Source organism: Oncorhynchus mykiss, chromosome 1 (assembly GCF_057628025.1).
Source record: "Oncorhynchus mykiss isolate SJ-2025 chromosome 1, ASM5762802v1, whole genome shotgun sequence".
NCBI classification, from domain to species: domain Eukaryota; kingdom Metazoa; phylum Chordata; class Actinopteri; order Salmoniformes; family Salmonidae; genus Oncorhynchus; species Oncorhynchus mykiss.
Genome location: NC_143022.1, coordinates 85,024,678 through 85,045,903, shown reverse-complemented (window position 1 = coordinate 85,045,903; position 21,226 = coordinate 85,024,678). Strand labels below are relative to the sequence as shown.

Here is a 21,226-nt window from a genome sequence, read left to right as displayed (position 1 = left end):
GTGAATTGCGGACCTCTGTCCGAAACGACGTCCGACGGAAGGCCATGAATTCTGAAAACATTCTCGATGATGATTTGTGCCGTCTCTTTAGCAGAAGGAAGCTTAGCAAGGGGAATGAAATGAGCCGCCTTAGAGAACCTATCGACAACCGTAAGAATAACAGTCTTCCCCGCTGACGAAGGCAGTCCGGTGACAAAATCTAAGGCGATGTGAGACCACGGTCGAGAGGGAATAGGAAGCGGCCTGAGACGGCCGGCAGGAGGAGAGTTACCGGACTTAGTCTGCGCGCAGACCGAACAAGCAGCCACGAAACGACGCGTGTCATGCTCCCGGGTGGGCCACCAAAAACGCTGGCGAATGGAAGCAAGCGTACCCCGAACGCCAGGGTGGCCGGCTAACTTGGCAGAGTGAGCCCACTGAAGAACGGCCAGACGAGTAGGAACGGGAACGAAAAGAAGGTTCCTAGGACAAGCGCGCGGCGACGGAGTGTGAGTGAGCGCTTGTTTTACCTGCCTCTCAATTCCCCAGACAGTCAACCCGACAACACGCCCCTCAGGGAGAATCCCCTCGGGGTCAGTGGAGGCTACTGAAGAACTGAAGAGACGAGACAAAGCATCAGGCTTGGTGTTCTTAGAGCCCGGACGATAAGAAATCACGAACTCGAAACGAGCGAAAAACAGCGCCCAACGCGCCTGACGCGCATTAAGTCGTTTGGCAGAACGGATGTACTCAAGGTTCCTATGGTCAGTCCAAACGACAAAAGGAACGGTCGCCCCCTCCAACCACTGTCGCCATTCGCCTAGGGCTAACCGGATGGCGAGCAGTTCGCGGTTACCCACATCATAGTTACGTTCCGACGGCGACAGGCGATGAGAAAAATACGCGCATGGGTGGACCTTGTCGTCAGAGAGGGAGCGCTGAGAAAGAATGGCTCCCACGCCCACCTCTGACGCGTCAACCTCGACAACGAACTGTCTAGAGACGTCAGGTGTAACAAGGATAGGAGCGGATGTAAAACGATTCTTGAGGAGATCAAAAGCTCCCTGGGCGGAAACGGACCACTTAAAGCACGTCTTGACAGAAGTAAGGGCTGTGAGAGGAGCTGCCACCTGACCGAAATTACGGATGAAACGACGATAGAAGTTCGCGAAGCCGAGAAAGCGCTGCAGCTCGACGCGTGACTTAGGGACGGGCCAATCAATGACAGCTTGGACCTTAGCGGGATCCATCTTAATGCCTTCAGCGGAAATAACAGAACCGAGAAATGTGACGGAGGAGGCATGAAAAGTGCACTTCTCAGCCTTCACAAAAAGACAATTCTCTAAAAGGCGCTGGAGGACACGTCGAACGTGCTGAACATGAATCTGGAGTGACGGTGAAAAAATCAGGATATCGTCAAGGTAAACGAAAACAAAGATGTTCAGCATGTCTCTCAGGACATCATTGACTAATGCCTGAAAGACAGCTGGAGCGTTAGCGAGGCCGAAAGGAAGAACCCGGTATTCAAAGTGCCCTAACGGAGTGTTAAACGCCGTCTTCCACTCGTCCCCCTCCCTGATGCGCACGAGATGGTAAGCGTTACGAAGGTCCAACTTAGTGAAAAACCTGGCTCCCTGCAGGATCTCGAAGGCTGAAGACATAAGAGGAAGCGGATAACGATTCTTCACTGTTATGTCATTCAGCCCTCGATAATCTATGCAGGGGCGCAGAGACCCGTCCTTCTTCTTGACAAAAAAAACCCCCGCTCCGGCGGGAGAGGAGGAGGGGACTATGGTACCGGCGTCAAGAGCTACAGACAAATAATCTTCGAGAGCCTTACGTTCGGGAGCCGACAGAGAGTATAGTCTACCCCGGGGGGGGGTGGTTCCCGGAAGGAGATCAATACTACAATCATACGACCGGTGTGGAGGAAGAGAGGTGGCCCTGGACCGACTGAACACCGTGCGCAGATCGTGATATTCCTCCGGCACCCCTGTCAAATCACCAGGCTCCTCCTGTGAAGAAGAGACAGAGGAAACAGGAGGGATAGCAGACATTAAACATTTCACATGACAAGAGACGTTCCAGGAGAGGATAGAATTACTAGACCAATTAATGGAAGGATTATGACAAACTAGCCAGGGATGGCCCAAAACAACAGGTGTAAAAGGTGAACGAAAAATTAAAAAAGAAATGGTTTCACTATGATTACCAGAAACAGTGAGGGTTAAAGGTAGCGTCTCACGCTGAATCCTGGGGAGAGGACTACCATCCAGGGCGAACAAGGCCGTGGGCTCCTTTAACTGTCTGAGAGGAATGTCATGTTCCCGAGCCCAGGTCTCGTCCATAAAACAGCCCTCCGCCCCAGAGTCTATTAAGGCACTGCAGGAAGCTGACGAACCGGTCCAGCGTAGATGGACCGACAAGGTAGTGCAGGATCTTGAAGGAGAGACAGGAGTAGTAGCGCTCACCAGTAGCCCTCCGCTTACTGACGAGCTCTGGCCTTTTACTGGACATGAAGTGACAAAATGACCAGCGGAACCGCAATAGAGACAGAGGCGGTTGGTGATTCTCCGTTCCCTCTCCTTAGTCGAGATGCGGATACCTCCCAGCTGCATGGGCTCAGCACCCGAGCCGGCAGAGGAAGATGGTAGTGATGCGGAGAGGGGGGCGACGGAGAGCGCGAGCTCCTTTCCACGAGCTCGGTGACGAAGATCAACCCGTCGCTCAATGCGAATAGCGAGTTCAATCAAGGAATCCACGCTGGAAGGAACCTCCCGGGAGAGAATCTCATCCTTTACCTCTGCGCGGAGACCCTCCAGAAGACGAGCGAGCAAGGCCGGCTCGTTCCAGCCACTGGAGACAGCAAGAGTGCGAAACTCAATAGAGTAGTCTGTTATGGATCGATTGCCTTGACATAGGGAAGACAGGACCCTGGAAGCCTCCTCCCCAAAAACAGATCGATCAAAAACCCGTATCATCTCCTCCTTAAAGTCCTGATACTGGTTAGTACACTCAGCCCTTGCCTCCCAGATTGCCGTGCCCCACTCACGAGCCCGTCCAATAAGGAGAGATATGACGTAGGCGACACGAGCAGTGCTCCTGGAGTAAGTGTTGGGCTGGAGAGAAAACACAATATCACACTGGGTGAGGAACGAGCGGCATTCAGTGGGCTCCCCAGAGTAACACGGCGGGTTATTGATTCTGGGCTCCGGAGATTCGAAAGCCCTGGAAGTGGCCGGTGGATCGAGGCGGAGATGGTGAACCTGTTCTGTGAGGTTGGAGACTTGGGTGGCCAGGGTCTCAACGGCATGTCGAGCAGCAGACACTTCCTGCTCGTGTCTGCCTAGCATCGCTCCCTGGATCCCGACGGCTGAGTGGAGAGGATCCGAAGTCGCTGGGTCCATTCTTGGTCGGATTCTTCTGTTACGGTGAGTGAATGAGGACCCAAAAGCGAACTAACTTAAACAGAGCTTCTTTAATAACCAAACTGTGGTAGGCTCAGATAGACCGGCAGATTCCGACAGGACAGGACAAGGTTACAGCAAACATGACGATAGTCTGGCTCAGGCATGAAACACAACAAACAAGAATCCGACAAGGACAGGAACAAAAACAGAGAGAGATATAGGGACCTAATCAGAGGGAAAAAGGGAACAGGTGGGAAACGGGGTGAATGGGTAGTTAGGAGGAGACAAGGAACAGCTGGGGGAAAGCGGGGGAGAAAAGGTAACCTAATAACGACCAGCAGAGGGAGACAGGGTGAAGGGAAAGGACAGAGACAAGACACAACATGACAGTACATGACATTACTGTTAATTTTTGTTGTTTTTCACTTTATATATTCACTTTGTATGTTGTCTACCTCACTTGCTTTGGCAATGTTAACACATGTTTCCCATGCCAATAAAGCCCTTGAATTGAATTGAATTGAATTGAATTGAGAGAGAGAGAGAGAGAACCGTGGCCGTATGATAGCCCAACTGAAGTTACACCACACACAACTATAACATTTCCCAGAGCATTTCCATGTACAAGTAACTGCCAAAATAGAGGAAAACCAACATGAAGTGTCTTAATAGGGCATTGGGACACCACAAGCCGCTACAAAATAGCTTCAATGGACCTTGGCATATATTCTACAAGTGTCTGGAACTCTATTGGAGGGATGCGACACCATTCTTCCATAAAAATTCCATAATTCTGTGTTTTGTTGATGGTGGTGAACACTGTCTCAGGCACAGCTCCAGAATCTCCAATAAGTGTTTAATTGCGTTGAGATCTGGTGACTGAGACGGTCATGGCATCTAGTATGGTTTATATCATTTTCATGCTCATCAAACCATTCAGGGACCACTCGTTCCCTGTGGATGGTAGCATTGCCATGGTAGCCAAAATAATGGCCTGCCCAGCATTTTTATACATGGCCCTAAGCATGATGGGATGTTAATTGCTTAATTAACTCAGGAACCACACCAGTGTGGAAGCACCTGCTTTCAATAAACTTTGTATCCCTCATTTACTCAAGCGTTTCCATTATTTTTGGCAGTTACCTGTACGTTGCTTGACGTAAAGTTCCTTAATTTCTTCATACAGTATTTCTTCCAGACATCAATGTGATTGTAACGTAGACGCAGGAAGTCAGGAAGCAGGTGCAGATGGTGAGTTTAATAATAATGAACATCAAATCAAATCAAATGTATTTATATAGCCCTTCGTACATCAGCTGATATCTCAAAGTGCTGTACAGAAACCCAGCCTAAAACCCCAAACAGCAAGCAATGCAGGTGTAGAAGCACAGCGGCTAGGAAAAACTCCCTAGAAAGGCCAAAACCTAGGAAGATACCTAGAGAGGAACCAGGCTATGTGGGGTGGCCAGTCCTCTTCTGGAGAAAAAGGGGTAAAATTCAAAAAAAATAATAATAATAATAATAAAAGTGGGGGGAGCTGGCACCGAGCTGTGAATGGACACTAGAGACACAGTGCGTATCACCGCATAACATGGTGCCTGAACGGTCACACGCTCCTTAAAGCGAGTGGGGGGAGTTGGCTCTGGTCTGAAACCTGGCTCCGCCAATCACCCCATGTGCCTCCCCCCTTTCGTGCTTGCGCCGTGGTTGCGAACCCCGGAGTCGTTGTTGATGCTCCCTTGCTGCTTCCGTCTGCTCCCATGGAAGGCAATCCTTTCCGGCCATGATTTCTTCCCATGTCCAGGATCCTTTACCGTTCAAAATATCCTCCCATGTCCATGATGTCTGCTCCTCCTGGCCACGCTACTTGGTCCGTTTGTGGTGGGATCTTCTGTCACGTTCGTCATAATGAGTGGACCAAGGTGCAGCGTGGTAAGCGTACATTTTCCTTTATTAAATGAACACCGAACAAAAACAACAAAATACCAAATGAAACGTGAAGCTAAATAATAGTGCTAACAGGCAACTATCCATAGTCAAGATCCCACAAAGCACAATGAGGAAATGGCTGCCTAAATATCATCCCCAATCAGAGACAACGATAAACAGCTGTCTCTGATTGGGAACCATACCAAGCCAACGTAAATCATTAAACACCCTACCCTAGTCACTATCACGCCCCAACCAACATAGAGAATAAACAGCTCTCTATGGTCAGGGTGTGACAGCAGTGCTATGTACAGCTTTAGGATTTAGGACCCTGAGATGCTCCTAGACCAGAAGTAGCCAGAGTCTTAATAACTGTATGATCGACTAAACTTACATCTCCTGGCTCAGCTGTGTGAGTCCATGTGTCTGTGTGTGTGTGTGTGTGTGTGTGAAACTGAAGATCAGGAGATCTAAACGAAAGGCTCCCCAGGTTCAATTATTAAGCATGGTATTATCTTCTAACAGATTCGCCTTGGTTGCCCCAACAGAACGGGATTAGTCCACTGTTTTAAATCACTTCTCTTTCATCTCTCCCCCCCCGAGAGCAATTGCTTCTGACTGACCGGGGTAGATGGTGTCATAGGAGTGTCTGACGGTCTGGGTGTTAACCAACTCAAAGTGTTCGGTTGGGTCAGCTGCTGTGTGGGGTTTTCATTCTTCCCACAGTTCCACTCCTACAGGCAGTGTCTCTGTCAGCAGGGTCGGGTTCATTAGGCACCAAACGGAAGAAAACGGACTGAAACAGGGAGGGACTACATGGACTTTTCCAATAAGAATGGTTCAGTTTCATTTTCGGATGCTAAACGTTTGAAACGTTGTCCACTGCATACCCTAACAAACACAACCTATTTACAAAATGTTCTGTTGAGTGCCCTAATGAACACAATCCAGATCTTGTAATGGACCTCAGCATAACATTTATGGTGACTCTTTCGAGGACCAATACTACCTTCATGTATTGATGTCAATGGGAGACTTGCACAAATATTCTTGTTATATGCGCACAGATTAGTGATTACAGAGAATTGCTCTGCTGGGCATGCCACCCCCTAGCTCCATCCAGCCAACAGGGCTCATTTAATGAGGGGTGTGTTCTGTCTCTGAGTTTCTGATCATTATTTCGTAAAAAAAATATGTCAACAAGGTGTTTCCTTGACACTTTATTGGACAGAAAGACGAGGGTACAAAAATTAACTGCCCCTACTCTCAATAGGGGCTACTAATCTCCTCTTTCAGGTCCCATCTCGTCTGGAGGGCCCTGTCAGGCTGTCTTCCCCCAGCCCTGGCACCCTCTTTAGGCTACCACAGGTGGGGTGGTGGGTGGGTATCCACCCTAGCAAGCATTTGTTTATCAAACCCACTTGTTGTGGGCACAATACTTGAACTAACTTGTATTGAGGGAACAGTGTGAATCCGTGCAAAACCTTTTCCCAAAGCCCTTTTGAAGGCGGCGTCCATTGAGCCAGTGGAAGAGGAGAGGGGATTAAGTGGCTCGGCAGTGGGGCATTTCCGAGAGGGCTGATTAGCTCGACACTCATTGTTAAATCAAGCAAAGGCAGGCCCTAGAGTAGAGAAAGGTAGGTGAACCGTGGAGGCTGAGGGGGCCCAGGAATGAAACAGCCAGCAGGAAGCCACTGGCGAGTTCTCGGCAAAGGAAGGCAACACCACCAAGTTTTCCTAACAGTTTTTGTCCGAACTCACCACTCACTCCTAAGAAGGGGTAGAGTAAAAAGGAGATTAGCATACAAAATTAGAGGCGGGGTGGGTGATTTTAAGGATTTTTAAGGGTAACTTGTCTGGCTTCTTCGTGGTTCCACCCCACCATGCACTCTGTCTGGACAAAGTTAATTAAACTAGTATTAAACTGTAAAGAAAGTTCTGAGCGTTAGGAGAGGCTCCTTGAGGATTACACAGACGAGGGGCAGAAATAAAGAGGAGATATTTGTCAAGGCGTAATTGAGAAAGGCGTGAAGGAAGAGTATAATGAAAAGTTTTCTGTTGTTGTTTATTTGTCCCAGAGGGTTATCAGATCCCCAAGTGAACAATGTAACAAGACACAGGTTGTGTTGTAGCCTACCACTGCTGAACATTGGTGATTTATATGTCACACAGGGGGAATATTAGAAATAATCATGCATTTTATTTAAACACTTCTGAAATTAATTCAACACTTCTGAAATGAATGGGTGTGAAATGGGTGATGGGCATGCTCAATTAATTAATATAATAGGGGGTTTAAGATTATACTTTTTTAATTACAAAAGTTTTAAAGAAAATATCAACAATAAAGCAACAACTTGGGAAAAACATGCGCAATAAATTAACAATATACAGAACAAAGTGCTTAATTTTATTTACAATTAAATACATCCTTAAGGCAAGGCTGGGAAGGGAAGGGAGAGGAGGGCAGGGCAGGAGAGGGCTGGGCTGGGGAGGGGAGGGCTGGTCAGGGTTGGAGAGGGCTGGTCAGGGCTGGCGGCACTGCCACGCGTAGCGAGAGCTTGGGCTGGAGTTGTCATCATGACAGGAAGGAATGTCTGATAAACTGACCAATCAGAAATGGCATAGCTCATTGGTGGTACATATGACAATAAATAAGATGTTGTTGAGGTATGCCATGGACTGACCATTTAGGAAGAGTTGTTCAAGCTATCAAATATGAAGGAGATTATTCAGAGCGGCCGTATGTAACATGCTTTAAATGCCCAATGACTTATATATAATTGGGGAAAAAAGTTGTAAAAATATATACTGTTAAATATATGTATACCATCAGTTCTAGACAAGTAATAGTTACCCTCCTTTCTCTATCATGTAGTTTCATCAACATGTTTTTTTTTACACATTTTCTCCCCCACTATTAAACGTTTGATTAGGATAATAACAATACTAGTCTTATTCAATAAATACATTTTCAATTATGTCTTTAGAACAAAAGCAGAAAGCGTGTTGTAGAAATGTTTGAGAGGGGCACAGCTTCAGTGCACAGAGGTCTGTGAAAATCAGCTTGTGAGAAGACATGGAGTGTGGCAGTGATGATGATGATGGTGAGGAAGATGGATGCCGCTCAGTGCTTCTTCCTCAGCCTCAGGTTCTTCCTACGGCTGCCGGCGCTCTCGTTCTTCCCCCTCTGCCCCCCATTCTTCACGCAGAAGTACTTGGTCACTGTCTTGCGGCACTGCTCGCACTTTACCGCGCAGCACCAGTGGAACTTGCAATTGCAACTGGACACCAACTCCGCCTTCCTCTCCTCCACTGCTAAACCACACTCCCCGCACAGCCTCTTGCAGCTACGCTTCTCCCACTTATTTAGGCTCTTGCCCTTCTTCAGGCACTCTCTGCCCTCTGTGCCGGGCAGTTCCAGGGTACGGTTCTCCAGGCAGTAGTCTGGGGAGTCCTCTAGGTGGACCAGTTCTTTACGAGAGATGGAGCTGAAGGTCTCGGAAATGGCCCCTCGACTGGCTGCACTGTTCCCAGCCCCCCGGAGCAGGTCCACCTTGAATTAAAGAATAAATTAATGAATGAGATAATTAATTTTCTGTGAAGTGTCTTTAGAGTGCTTATAAACAATATTGTTTAATATAAACAATATATACTGTACCTTCAGTGCTCGGTGGTACTTCTCCTTCAGATAGTTTCCCACCTCCCTGAAATCTGGGAGCTGTAACCAGCAGGTCTGTGTGGTGCAGGACCCAGAGACGCCATGGCACTTACACGTCTTCTGCATAGTCCCTTTCACTGCCTAGGAAGGAGAGGAAAGGGAAGGAGTGGAGGGAGGGGTTGAGGAAGGAAGGAAGGGAGGAAGGGAAGGAAAGCGGGGAGGGAGCGAGAGATTCTTTGGTTAAGCTTTTCTACTGTCTGTAATTCACCTGGAAAAATGGTAATTACATGATAATAACATGAAAATTACAGAAATTAAGTAAATAATGTGTAAACTCCAGACAGAACCTGTTGTTGCCATATAATTATTATGTAAATACCAGGTGAAACAGGAGTGTAGAAAAATGTATAATTACTCAGACTTCTTTTTAAGATCGGGACGTAGCAACATACCGATGAGATGTTCATTGTCTGATTTGGTCTCAGGAAATCAGTTGTGTCAGTATGTGTGGCTGAGTATGAATTTGTTTTAAAGAATCAGTTGTGTAATGTGAAGACTATTGGCTCTTGATTGATGTGTTGTCAGATGAACCCACTGCATACTCAAGCCTTCCCATTAGACAAAAAAAGGATGAATTTACTAAGGGAGAAAGGATAGGTTCAAGGTTCATGCTGGAGTTTTTGTGGTCCCCCTCAATATTTCCTGACTTCACCCCGACACAGATGTGGGGGAAGGGAGGGGGAAGAGCTTTCTCGCGAGGTGAGTGCCGAATCAAAGTTTCACATTGAGACACTGACTGTGTCCCTCCTGGAATGAGAGGAGTATTTATTAGGCAAGGCCATTGTCAACATGTTTTCTGCCATGAGTACACCCAATGAAGAGTCTACGGAGAGTCTATTGAGTGGCAAAATTAAAAAAGGGTGAATTTGTTTTTGTTACAATGATGCTCCAGGTGCCGTGGGGCTCGGAGGGGCAACAAGGCCCCAACAGGAGGGCTCCTAGGTGGGGTAAACAAAGACTACTCCAGCCTCTCGCTTGTGGTCCTCCGTCCGTGACTAAGGACTCCTTAGGGGCCACACAAAGACCAACAGAATAAATGTTGGATGCTTATTGCAAGAATAAAACCAAAAACTACTTAAAGAAAGCGGGCAGGCATAATACTGGCCCTGGTCTGCAGTGTGTAGCACCATGGGATACTCTAATTAAGAACTAGCACCAGTGATTCTGAGATTCTGAAACTTAAGACTTGTCATAATAAAGGACATTCATTGACTGGGGAACAGGCCCTTGTGGTACAGCGAACACACTGTGGTTATTGGAGGACAAGTGGCACCTCACTTATGGGGACGTGAAAGGGATGCTTGGGTGGTACGCTTGCTGTATGCTGTAATACTCAATGAAATTATTCTAAAGGTACTTTACATTGAGCAGTCGGTCAGTTGGGGGTTGAGTGGGAAACTCAAATATCTGACCCTTCACCTTGAACTACAAGAGCTCCCTCCTATGGCAATTGCACTGATTCAATCTCAACATGATCTGGGTTTTCCGAACAACCAGAAAACCAAGCTCTAAATCAATCTGGAATCATGATAATATTTCACTATATCATCAAAGTTTTTTAGATTGTATGTTATTGAGGGATAGCTTACCCCTTCTATCACCAAGGTGTAAATTATAAGTAAAGTTAACTGAATACTGTACCTTGCGTCCAGCCTCGTTGTTGTGGAGGTTCATGGCGGCCCGTGCGTCCTGGCCTGTCTCCAGCGTGTCAACAAACTGCTTGGAGATGGCCTCACCGAACTCCACGTTGTCACTGCAGCCGCCCCACTGCCAGCCTGTACCCCCTGGGGACACAAGCAGGAGACATCAGTTTGTCTGTATGAGAGGATGGCTCACCATTTGTAATGAAAAAACGTGGAAGGGTATTATTTCCAAGGTACTTGAAAAAATACCGGTTTTGTTGTTTTGCCTACAACCGAATCACATTACATGAATTCAACACAGTGTGAATACAACACAATGTGTACACAGCTGTTTCATCTATGCATGTCTTGTAATGATCTGTGTGTGGATTTTTAAATCTTCTCTTACCCCGCTGTCCGTTCCTGGTGTCATCACAGCCACAGTTGTCAAAGTCCCCCAGACTGCAGTTCCTCATCAGAGTGTACATGACCCCTGCTGAACTGATGGCATGGACAAACGCTGTCTCCCTGTTCGCTGTGGGAAAGAAACATATATTATATATAATATTATATTATATCATAGTCACTTTACAAATTGCCTCGACTAACCTGTACCCCCGCACATTGACTCGGTACCCACTGTATATAGCCTCGTTATTGTTATGTAAATGCTATTTGATTTATTAGCAATGATTACTGAACTGATGGCAAGGACAAACGCTGTCTCTCGGTTTGCTGTGGACAAAGAACAAATATTATATATAACATTATATGACATTATAGTAGCAATGATTACTGAACTGATGGCAAGGACAAACGCTGCGTCTCTGTTCGCTGTGTGTGAGAGAGACATTTAAATTCACTCAGGAATACCTTCTCCTGAAGAGGTCATTCCTCTCCTCTAGTCATTATCTTCAGAGTGGGGCTTCTATTTCAACGCCTCTTACTCCACAGTATCCTTTATCTCCTATCTCTCCTGGTAATTAACACATTGGCTCTAATTGCCATTGGCGTGCCATATTTTCGCAAGGCCCCTGAGCAGTGTCCTGTCGATGGGTGGCTCAGTAGGATGTTGTGAATTGGATTTGTAGCATAGTTTTAGCCAGGGTGACCGTGGGGTTGCTGTTGTTTTAGCCAGGGTGACCGTGGGGTTGCTGTTGTTTTAGCCAGGGCGACCGTGGGGTTGCTGTTGTTTTAGCCAGGGCGACCGTGGGGTTGCTGTTGTTTTAGCCAGGGTGACCGTGGGGTTGCTGTTGTTTTAGCCAGGGTGACCGTGGGGTTGCTGTTGTTTTAGCCAGGGCGACCGTGGGGTTGCTGTTGTTTTAGCCAGGGTGACCTTGGGATTGCTGTTGTTTTAGCCAGGGTGACCGTGGGGTTGCTGTTGTTTTAGCCAGGGTGACCGTGGGGTTGCTGTTGTTTTAGCCAGGGTGACCGTGGGGTTGCTGTTGTTTTAGCCAGGGTGACCGTGGGGTTGCTGTTGTTTTAGCCAGGGTGACCGTGGGGTTGCTGTTGTTTTAGCCAGGGTGACCGTGGGGTTTCTGTTGTTTTAGCCAGGGTGACCGTGGGGTTGCTGTTGTTTTAGCCAGGGTGACCGTGGGGTTGCTGTTGTTTTAGCCAGGGTGACCGTGGGGTTGCTGTTGTTTTAGCCAGGGTGACCGTGGGGTTGCTGTTGTTTTAGCCAGGGTGACCGTGGGGTTGCTGTTGTTTTAGCCAGGGTGACCGTGGGGTTGCTGTTGTTTTAGCCAGGGTGACCGTGGGGTTGCTGTTGTTTTAGCTAGTGTGACCGTGGGGTTGCTGTTGTTTTAGCCAGGGTGACCGTGGGGTTGCTGTTGTTTTAGCCAGGGTGACCGTGGGGTTGCTGTTGTTTTAGCCAGAGTGACCGTGGGGTTGCTGTTGTTTTAGCCAGGGTGACCGTGGGGTTGCTGTTGTTTTAGCCAGGGTGACCGTGGGGTTGCTGTTGTTTTAGCCAGGGTGACCGTGGGGTTGCTGTTGTTTTAGCCAGAGTGACCGTGGGGTTGCTGTTGTTTTAGCCAGGGTGACCGTGGGGTTGCTGTTGTTTTAGCCAGGGTGACCGTGGGGTTGCTGTTGTTTTAGCCAGGGTGACCGTGGGGTTGCTGTTGTTTTAGCCAGGGTGACCGTGGGGTTGCTGTTGTTTTAGCCAGGGTGACCGTGGGGTTGCTGTTGTTTTAGCCAGGGCGACCGTGGGGTTGCTGTTGTTTTAGCCAGGGTGACCTTGGGGTTGCTGTTGTTTTAGCCAGGGTGACCGTGGGGTTGCTGTTGTTTTAGCCAGGGTGACCGTGGGGTTGCTGTTGTTTTAGCCAGGGTGACCGTGGGGTCCCTAATAAACCGGTCTGTTATTAAAGGGCAGATCAAATGAGTCAGCATATAGAGTACTACATTACTTTTGACCATATAGTGTCCTACATATCTTCTGGTCAAAAATAGTACACTATATTCATTGGCTCTTACCGCTGCGGAGGCTTCTGTGTGTGGACAGCTGCAGGGCTCTCTCAGGGCAGTTCCATCGGTCCCAGGCAAACTGATACTTACACTCCTCGATGCCGCTCTGAGCCCCGGCTGCTACACTGCTGGAGTAAATCAGGTACACCTTGAGGAATACAGAGTATATCATCAGGTCACTTAAAACTGAATAGGTTCAATCATGACCATGGGAAGCAACACATTCTAGGGACATTTACTTCCATAACCCTAAAAGTTGTAGTGTATACAAGATTTGTTTTGTTTTTAACAACGGTGGGAAAAGTCTTAATACAATATTAATTAAACTTTTTTAACCTGTTTCACAACCCCTGAATGAGTTGGAATCCCAAGCCCTATTCTTTACAAGATCACTATGTCCACTTGGCTTGTTCGCCTAGCTCTCTGGTCCTTGTTGAGACTGTGTGAATGATATGTCTCAAGTGGCCTGTGCAGAGACTGAGCCACCACCTCTCTGCTTCTCACTGGGGTCTGGTGGGCTAATGATGACCACCCACCACACCATAGTACTGCACAGGACAGCACTGCCTTCCCTGCCACTACTGCCTGTAGTTTATTCACACGCAACACACATTATCTAATGCCTCTCCTCCTCTAGTCTAGTCTAGCTCTACCAACCCAGGGAATCCTACTGCCTCTAGTCTAGATCTACCAACCCAGGGAATCCTACTGTCTTTAGTCTAGCTCTACCAACCCAGGGAATCCTACTGCCTCTAGTCTAGATCTACCAACCCAGGGACCTCTACTGTCTCTAGTCTAGATCTACCAACCCAGGGACCTCTACTGCCTCTAGTCTAGACCTATCAACCCAGGGACCTCTACTGCCTAGCCTAGATCTACCAACCCAGAGAATCCTACTGCCTCTAGTCTAGATCTACCAACCCAGGGAATCCTACTGCCTCTAGTCTAGATCTACCAACCCAGGGAATCCTACTGCCTCTAGTCTAGATCTACCAACCCAGGGAATTCTACTGCCTCTAGTCTAGATCTACCAACCGAGGGAATTCTACTGCCTCTAGTCTAGATCTACCAACCCAGGGAATTCTACTGCCTCTAGTCTAGATCTACCAACCCAGGGAATCCTACTGCCTCTAGTCTAGATCTACCAACCCAGGGAATTCTACTGCATCTAGTCTATATCTATCAACCCAGGGACCTCTACTGCCTCTAGTCTAGATCTATCAACCCAGGGACTTCTACTGCCTAGCCTAGATCTATCAACCCAGGGACCTCTACTGCCTCTAGTCTAGATCTATCAACCCAGGGAATTCTACTGCCTAGCCTAGATCTACCAACCCAGGGACCTCTACTGCCTCTAGTCTAGATCTATCAACCCAGGGACTTCTACTGCATCTAGTCTAGATCTATCAACCCAGGGAATTATACTGCCTAGCCTAGATCTACCAACCCAGGGACCTCTACTGCCTCTAGTCTAGATCTACCAACCCAGGGACTTCTACTGCCTAGCCTAGATCTATCAACCCAGGGACTTCTACTGCCTAGCCTAGATCTATCAACCCAGGGACCTCTACTGCCTCTAGTCTAGATCTATCAACCCAGGGACTTCTACTGCCTAGCCTAGATCTATCAACCCAGGGACTTCTACTGCCTAGCCTAGATCTATCAACCCAGGGACCTCTACTGCCTCTAGTCTAGATCTATCAACCCAGGGACTTCTACTGCCTAGCCTAGATCTATCAACCCAGGGACCTCTACTGCCTCTAGTCTAGATCTATCAACCCAGGGAATTCTACTGCCTAGCCTAGATCTACCAACCCAGGGACCTCTACTGCCTCTAGTCTAGATCTACCAACCCAGGGAATTCTACTGCCTAGCCTAGATATATCAACCCAGGGACCTCTACTGCCTCTAGTCTAGATCTATCAACCCAGGGACTTCTACTGCCTAGCCTAGATCTATCAACCCAGGGACCTCTACTGCCTCTAGTCTAGATCTATCAACCCAGGGACTTCTACTGCATCTAGTCTAGATCTATCAACCCAGGGAATTCTACTGCCTAGCCTAGATCTACCAACCCAGGGACCTCTACTGCCTCTAGTCTAGATCTACCAACCCAGGGACTTCTACTGCCTAGCCTAGATCTATCAACCCAGGGACTTCTACTGCCTAGCCTAGATCTATCAACCCAGGGACTTCTACTGCCTAGCCTAGATCTATCAACCCAGGGACCTCTACTGCCTCTAGTCTAGATCTATCAACCCAGGGACTTCTACTGCCTAGCCTAGATCTATCAACCCAGGGACCTCTACTGCCTAGCCTAGATCTATCAACCCAGGGACTTCTACTGCCTAGCCTAGATCTACCAACCCAGGGACTTCCACTGCCTCTAGTCTAGATCTATCAACCCAGGGACCTCTACTGCCTCTAGCCTAGATCTATCAACCCAGGGACCTCTACTGCCTCTAGTCTAGATCTACCAACCCAGGGAATTCTACTGCCTCTAGTCTAGATCTACCAACCGAGGGAATTCTACTGCCTAGTCTAGATCTACCAACCCAGGGAATCCTACTGCCTCTAGTCTAGATCTACCAACCCAGGGACTTCCACTGCCTCTAGTCTAGATCTATAGGTCCCTGAGTTGATAGAGCCTGGAACACTCAAATTAGTATGATATGTTACGTTTGGTGTGGTTACATAAGACAGAAGGTTACTTAAGGAAAAAATGAAAGTAGGGTGGTTGATCGGGCATATAATGCAAACGTCTAGCAACCAAAGGTTCTGAGTTCGAATGTCATTATGGACAACTTTAGTATTTTAGGTAATTAACTACTTTTCAACTACTTACTAGTTTTTTAGCTACTTTGCATCTACTTATCATGTTAGCTAACCCTTCCCCTTCCCCTAACCCTAACCTTAACCCTATTAGCTAACCCTAACCCTAACGCGTTGACCTAACTTCTAAACTTAACCTTAACCCCTAACCCTAACCCCTAGCCTAGCTAACGTTAGCCAGCTAGCTAATGTTAGCCACCTAGCCACCTAGCTAGAACTCGTAACATATCATAGGTTTTGCAAATTCGCAACATATTGTATGTTTTGCAAATTCGTAACATATATAATACGAATTGTATACAAATTGTATACAAATGGATACATACCATACAAAACGTAGCATATCATACTAAAGGAGCATCTCTGATTTACATATAGAATAATAAGAATAGCTCTAAGACCAGGTTGCCTCTATACACACTGAACAAATAACTCTCCGTGCCTCTACTATCTCAGCCCATGGACATTCAAAGCTTCTCAGCCTTAATAGAGTCAAGAGCCGTAGATAGGAACCCAAAAGGTCACCATAACACTGATAAGGCCTACCCTTGCTGTTGTTACAACAAATCAATGATGAAAGGACATATTTATATTTATATGTAACCATGACAATCTCATTCTGGAGAAATGCAGTCTATTTAGAAACAGAGGGGAAAGAGAGTAACATACGCAGAAAGCAATAGGAGATCCTTACAGGGGTGGTCTTTGCTCTCTTTTTTGGGATAGGGAAAGAGGGATCTGGCCAGAAGATCAAAAGAATGTTGGCTTACCTTAGGTCCAGTCATAAGGAAATTATTCACTGACCTGGAAGAGGAGACAGCTTATTAACTCTGGGAATTAAGAGTTGTCCTTCAGCCAGGGCAGGAATTCCACAGCTCCCTCACTTAAGTCTCTCATTAGTTATCTTTAATAACATTTAATAACATGGTACGATAGCATCATTGGCTATCTTAAATAACATGGTACGATAGCATCATTGGCTATCTTAAATAACATGGTACGATAGCATCATTGGCTATCTTAAATAACATGGTACGACAGCATCATTGGCTATCTTAAATAACATGGTACGATAGCATCATTGGCTATCTTAAATAACATGGTACTGAAGAATTTATTAGCATACTCTCAAAAATTCAGTGTCCTTCAGTAAAGGGAGGGATTTCTTTGCTTCCTCATTAGATAACTATCTTTAATAAAAATGTAATAACATGGTACTAAACCATCATCAATCTAAATCATTGTCTCCCATATGAATGAATCCCCCCGCCTGCTGGTCAATAACCATGCTGGTAAAGTGACATTTCTTGGGGATGTTATATCCAAAATACCTCAAATAAAGCCCTAAGCTAATTATGATAAAAGTATTCATTTATACTGACAAAATACATTGTTACTGGTCACATACACAAAAACTCAATAAAATGGGATGAAAGTATATTCAGGAGTAATAAACATGCAACAAACAAGAATTTGAGGAAAATATTTAAATATAATCATTTAATAATTGTCCATGCCTACATTCTCATAAAGGAACATCAAGAAGCCTAACTGTTTCCCAGTCGTGCACCAAACGATGTCATTTGGTAAACAATTTTGGAAGGTAAAAAAACTGAACAGAAACTAACTTTTTAATTTGATCAGTAAATAGAAAAACATTTCAACATATAAATCATGGAATTATTTATATATTCCAATAGGCCTATGTACCAATATTTCATGAACGACCTTCCTATCACATACATTGCATCAAATCATTGAGGCAATCACAAAGAATCCAAAATGGTTAAAACTCACCAGCTGCAGCAAGACGTTGTCATGTGAGACATCAACATTAAGATACAGTAAAAGACCTCCAAATGCATGAACATCCTGCCAGAAGAGACGAGAGAGGATAGAGATGGCATGCACATTCAGCAGCTCTCTAAAGGAGAATAGGGGATATAGCGAGAGGCTACCAACCCTACATACATACACAACTCCACTAGCTGTATATGCCAAGGTTCTCATGCGGGACTCACTCGAGGGGGGCTCTGAAATTGACCCACTCTCATCCCAACAAGAGATTATCTACTTAATTAAAGATGTTCCCCTTCTTACTCCCTCGACCAATCAGAAGGAGCACACCGAGGAGAGACTGAAATGATCAAAAGGGCACCCTGGGCCTCGCGCAGACAAATAGCAGCCCGAAATCTTTTTCATCGCGCGGCCTTCTGAAGGATTCAGGATAAAGTTAATTAATATTAAACCGGCCGAAATCGACTGATCTCAAATAGATCTGGTGGTATTTGCGCCCTGAAAAATTAATTTATCGAAAGAGTTTGATACAGTGGTAACTGGTAACAGTCACGGACTACTGGTATTATATCAATGGAACAAACATGAGATACTGTGTGATTTTTTGAGAGTTGTGCTTTTTTGGAATTTTGCACGATTTTACAAATGCCACGTCCGATTTAATCAATTGTTGTCACTAAAAAAATAGCTAGGCCTAATTAACATCCCATTGTTTTAAAATCAATGTTGAAGCATTGTTGACATTTTACATTTTCAAGAATGCTCTCAGTTTCCCCCAAGTTATTTTCGAACTTCTGATGTGAAAGAAAATATAGGCCTATTAAAAACGCATTTTAAATGGTTTAACCAAAAATACATTTTAGGGAAATAGTTTTAAAACAACATCAGATAGCCTATTCATATTGATAATTGTTTATCCTAACATAATCAATCGTGCATTAACATTTCCACATCAGTAAGATCCAAAATAATTAGAGATCGAGTATTCATGTTGATTGTTTTGGGGGTGGTAAGGCATATTAGATCACCTTAACAATGAACAGCAGACATTTTATGCCTTCTCGAAAATGAGTTGATAATTAGCCTAATACAAATCGAGGAAAAAGTGTTTATTTATAGCATAAATAGCTAGGTTTACATTCAATTGTCAACAGATTTTCATGAAAATATTTTAATTCAAGAAAACTGACTTGTGGATTTAAAAAAATCAGTACGCAATAACAGTGCACACAAAATGTACTTTCTCTGCTTAAGTTTTCATGTACCAAATAGCATTTTAAAGTTCAATGCGTTTCCATCACATTTTCAACTCTACTGATATTTTGTCACAAAAACTGTTATATTAAATAGCAAATGTGCCTCTTTGATCTTGCCATGTGTGTTCCAGCCAACAGCTCGCAGATACAGTGCAGGTAGGCTGTGTGGCTAGTCTTACAGTACATGATGAGATTATTATGGATAAGAGCAAGAATATTTGTATCTGTCAAATGGCAGTCAAGCATCAATCAAGCATCGATCATCATGTCACCAGAATAAGACTCTAAATATTTATTGGAAAGGAGCATCAAGATCACCATGCACTTTCACCAGCCTGTGAAGTCCATCATAAATTATTGCATCTGTAGCCTAATAAAAGGCATGCTTCCCCAACAAGTAATAGTGGGAAGACCACACATGTCATCATTTGACTTCAAGTTTAATTAGATATTATGGTTATTATATCAATATTTACCCATAAAAGCGTTTCCACCCCAATTTCTCGCATAATTAATGTTACTGACACAAAAAGATCTCACGAAGTCAAACGAACAAATGATCTGTTGGCATTCATAAAATTGTGCCAAAACTTCCTGTTTCCGTCACAGCTATAGTAAGGAAAGTGCAAGTGATGTGCTTGATGCTCTTTTCTAATAAATATTGAGGGTCATATTCTGGTGACATGATGATTGATGTGGCTGCCTTTTATAAATAAAAATATTATCCCTCTTATACATAATAATCTCATAATGTAGGTAGTTTACCAGCACTGTATCTGCAAACTGTTGAGTAGTTGTCTAGAGCGCACATTAAGTCCAGAGTGGGCACATTTACTTTATCACGCAACAGTTTTTGTGACTAACCATCAGTAAAGTTGAAATGTGATGGAAACCCATTTAACTTGTATGTTTTATTCTGTACATGGGAATTTAATGCAAACATGATTTTAATGTCCACTACGTCATCACGCACATACTTTTATCCCGCAATAAGTCAGATTTATGAAAACACATCTCTTGTGGGAAAATGTGCATATTATTTTATGCACATTTAAAAATATTCACATGGAAATCAGTCGCACATTGGATGGAAACCTCAAGTTGCACTGTAGCCCACTAACTACGTTTCCATCCAATTTGCAACAAATTTTCGTGCGAGTATTCTCAAATCCGCATAAAAACATGTGCATTTCCCCACCACAGAAGTGTTTCCATAAAACGGACTTGTTGCGGATAAAAGGATGTGCGTGGTGACATAGTGGGCCTACACATACAAGTAAATGTTGAGTTAAATTCCCATGTACCGATTAAAAAACACAAGTTAAATGGGTTTCAACTGTATGTTGTTGTTTCACAATTTGTTTGTGTGTTATGTGTTTACCTTCCGGTTACTAGTGCAACACTCTAACCACTAGGCTTCCCTGCCGCCCCTAATGAGACATAATGAGATTATTATGGACAAAGGAGCGAGATTCTTTTTATTTGTCAAATGGCAGCCAAGCATCAATTTATCATGTTCACTAGAAAAATTGAATAAGACCCTCGATGTTTATTGGAAAGGAGCATCAAGCTCATCACCTTGCACTTTCACCACCCTGTGAAATTCATCATCATTTATGTCATCTTCAAGTTTTAATGTCACATGCACAAGTACAGTGAAATGCCTTTCTGGCGAGCTCTAAACGCAACAATGCAGTAACCATAATTTATTTAATCTGTAGCCTAATAAACTGTGTGCTTTCCCAACAAGTCATATTGGGAGTAACACACGTCATCCCATGACTCCAAGTTTACTTAGATATGATGGTTATTATATCACTATTTGCAGGGGGGCAACTTTGGATTTAAAACATTTTTTAAATCTATTTATTTAAAAAAAAAATAAGGGGTAGATCAACTTTATTATTGCATCCATGTAATTGTCTGCATCATTTCCAATCTGCCTTATATATTTTTGTAAATACTTATATATATGTAACAATATGTTTTCCTTTATTATTTACCCCTAACCTTACCATCCCTCCCCTAATTGGAGTAAACTAATGGAGAACAACACTTAGACTTCTACTTACAGCTTATACATACTATATGCACACAGTATATTTTACATTAGTTATCTTTTGTTTGTTTTTAGTCCCATCCTTCAGCTCCCCTCAACCCCTCCCATCTATCTCTGAACACCATCCAGTCCCATCCTTCAGCTCCCCTCAACCCTCCCAT

The 21,226-nt window shown here is 44.9% G+C and overlaps 1 protein-coding gene across 1 annotated transcript; it reads right to left on the bottom strand.

Moving 5' to 3' along the window:
* Window positions 1-7,369: 7,369 nt before the first annotated feature.
* Window positions 7,370-18,029, bottom strand: LOC110530514 (protein Wnt-8b). The gene is made up of 7 exons (XM_021613668.3): window positions 17,751-18,029; window positions 16,724-16,757; window positions 13,131-13,269; window positions 11,071-11,196; window positions 10,681-10,823; window positions 8,980-9,120; window positions 7,370-8,874 (listed from the first exon to the last, which is right to left on the bottom strand). Exons 1-7 carry the CDS (start codon window positions 17,864-17,866, stop codon window positions 8,446-8,448), a joined length of 1,128 nt encoding a protein of 375 aa, XP_021469343.1. The 5' UTR covers window positions 17,867-18,029; the 3' UTR covers window positions 7,370-8,445.
* Between the last annotated feature and the right edge of the window lie 3,197 nt (window positions 18,030-21,226).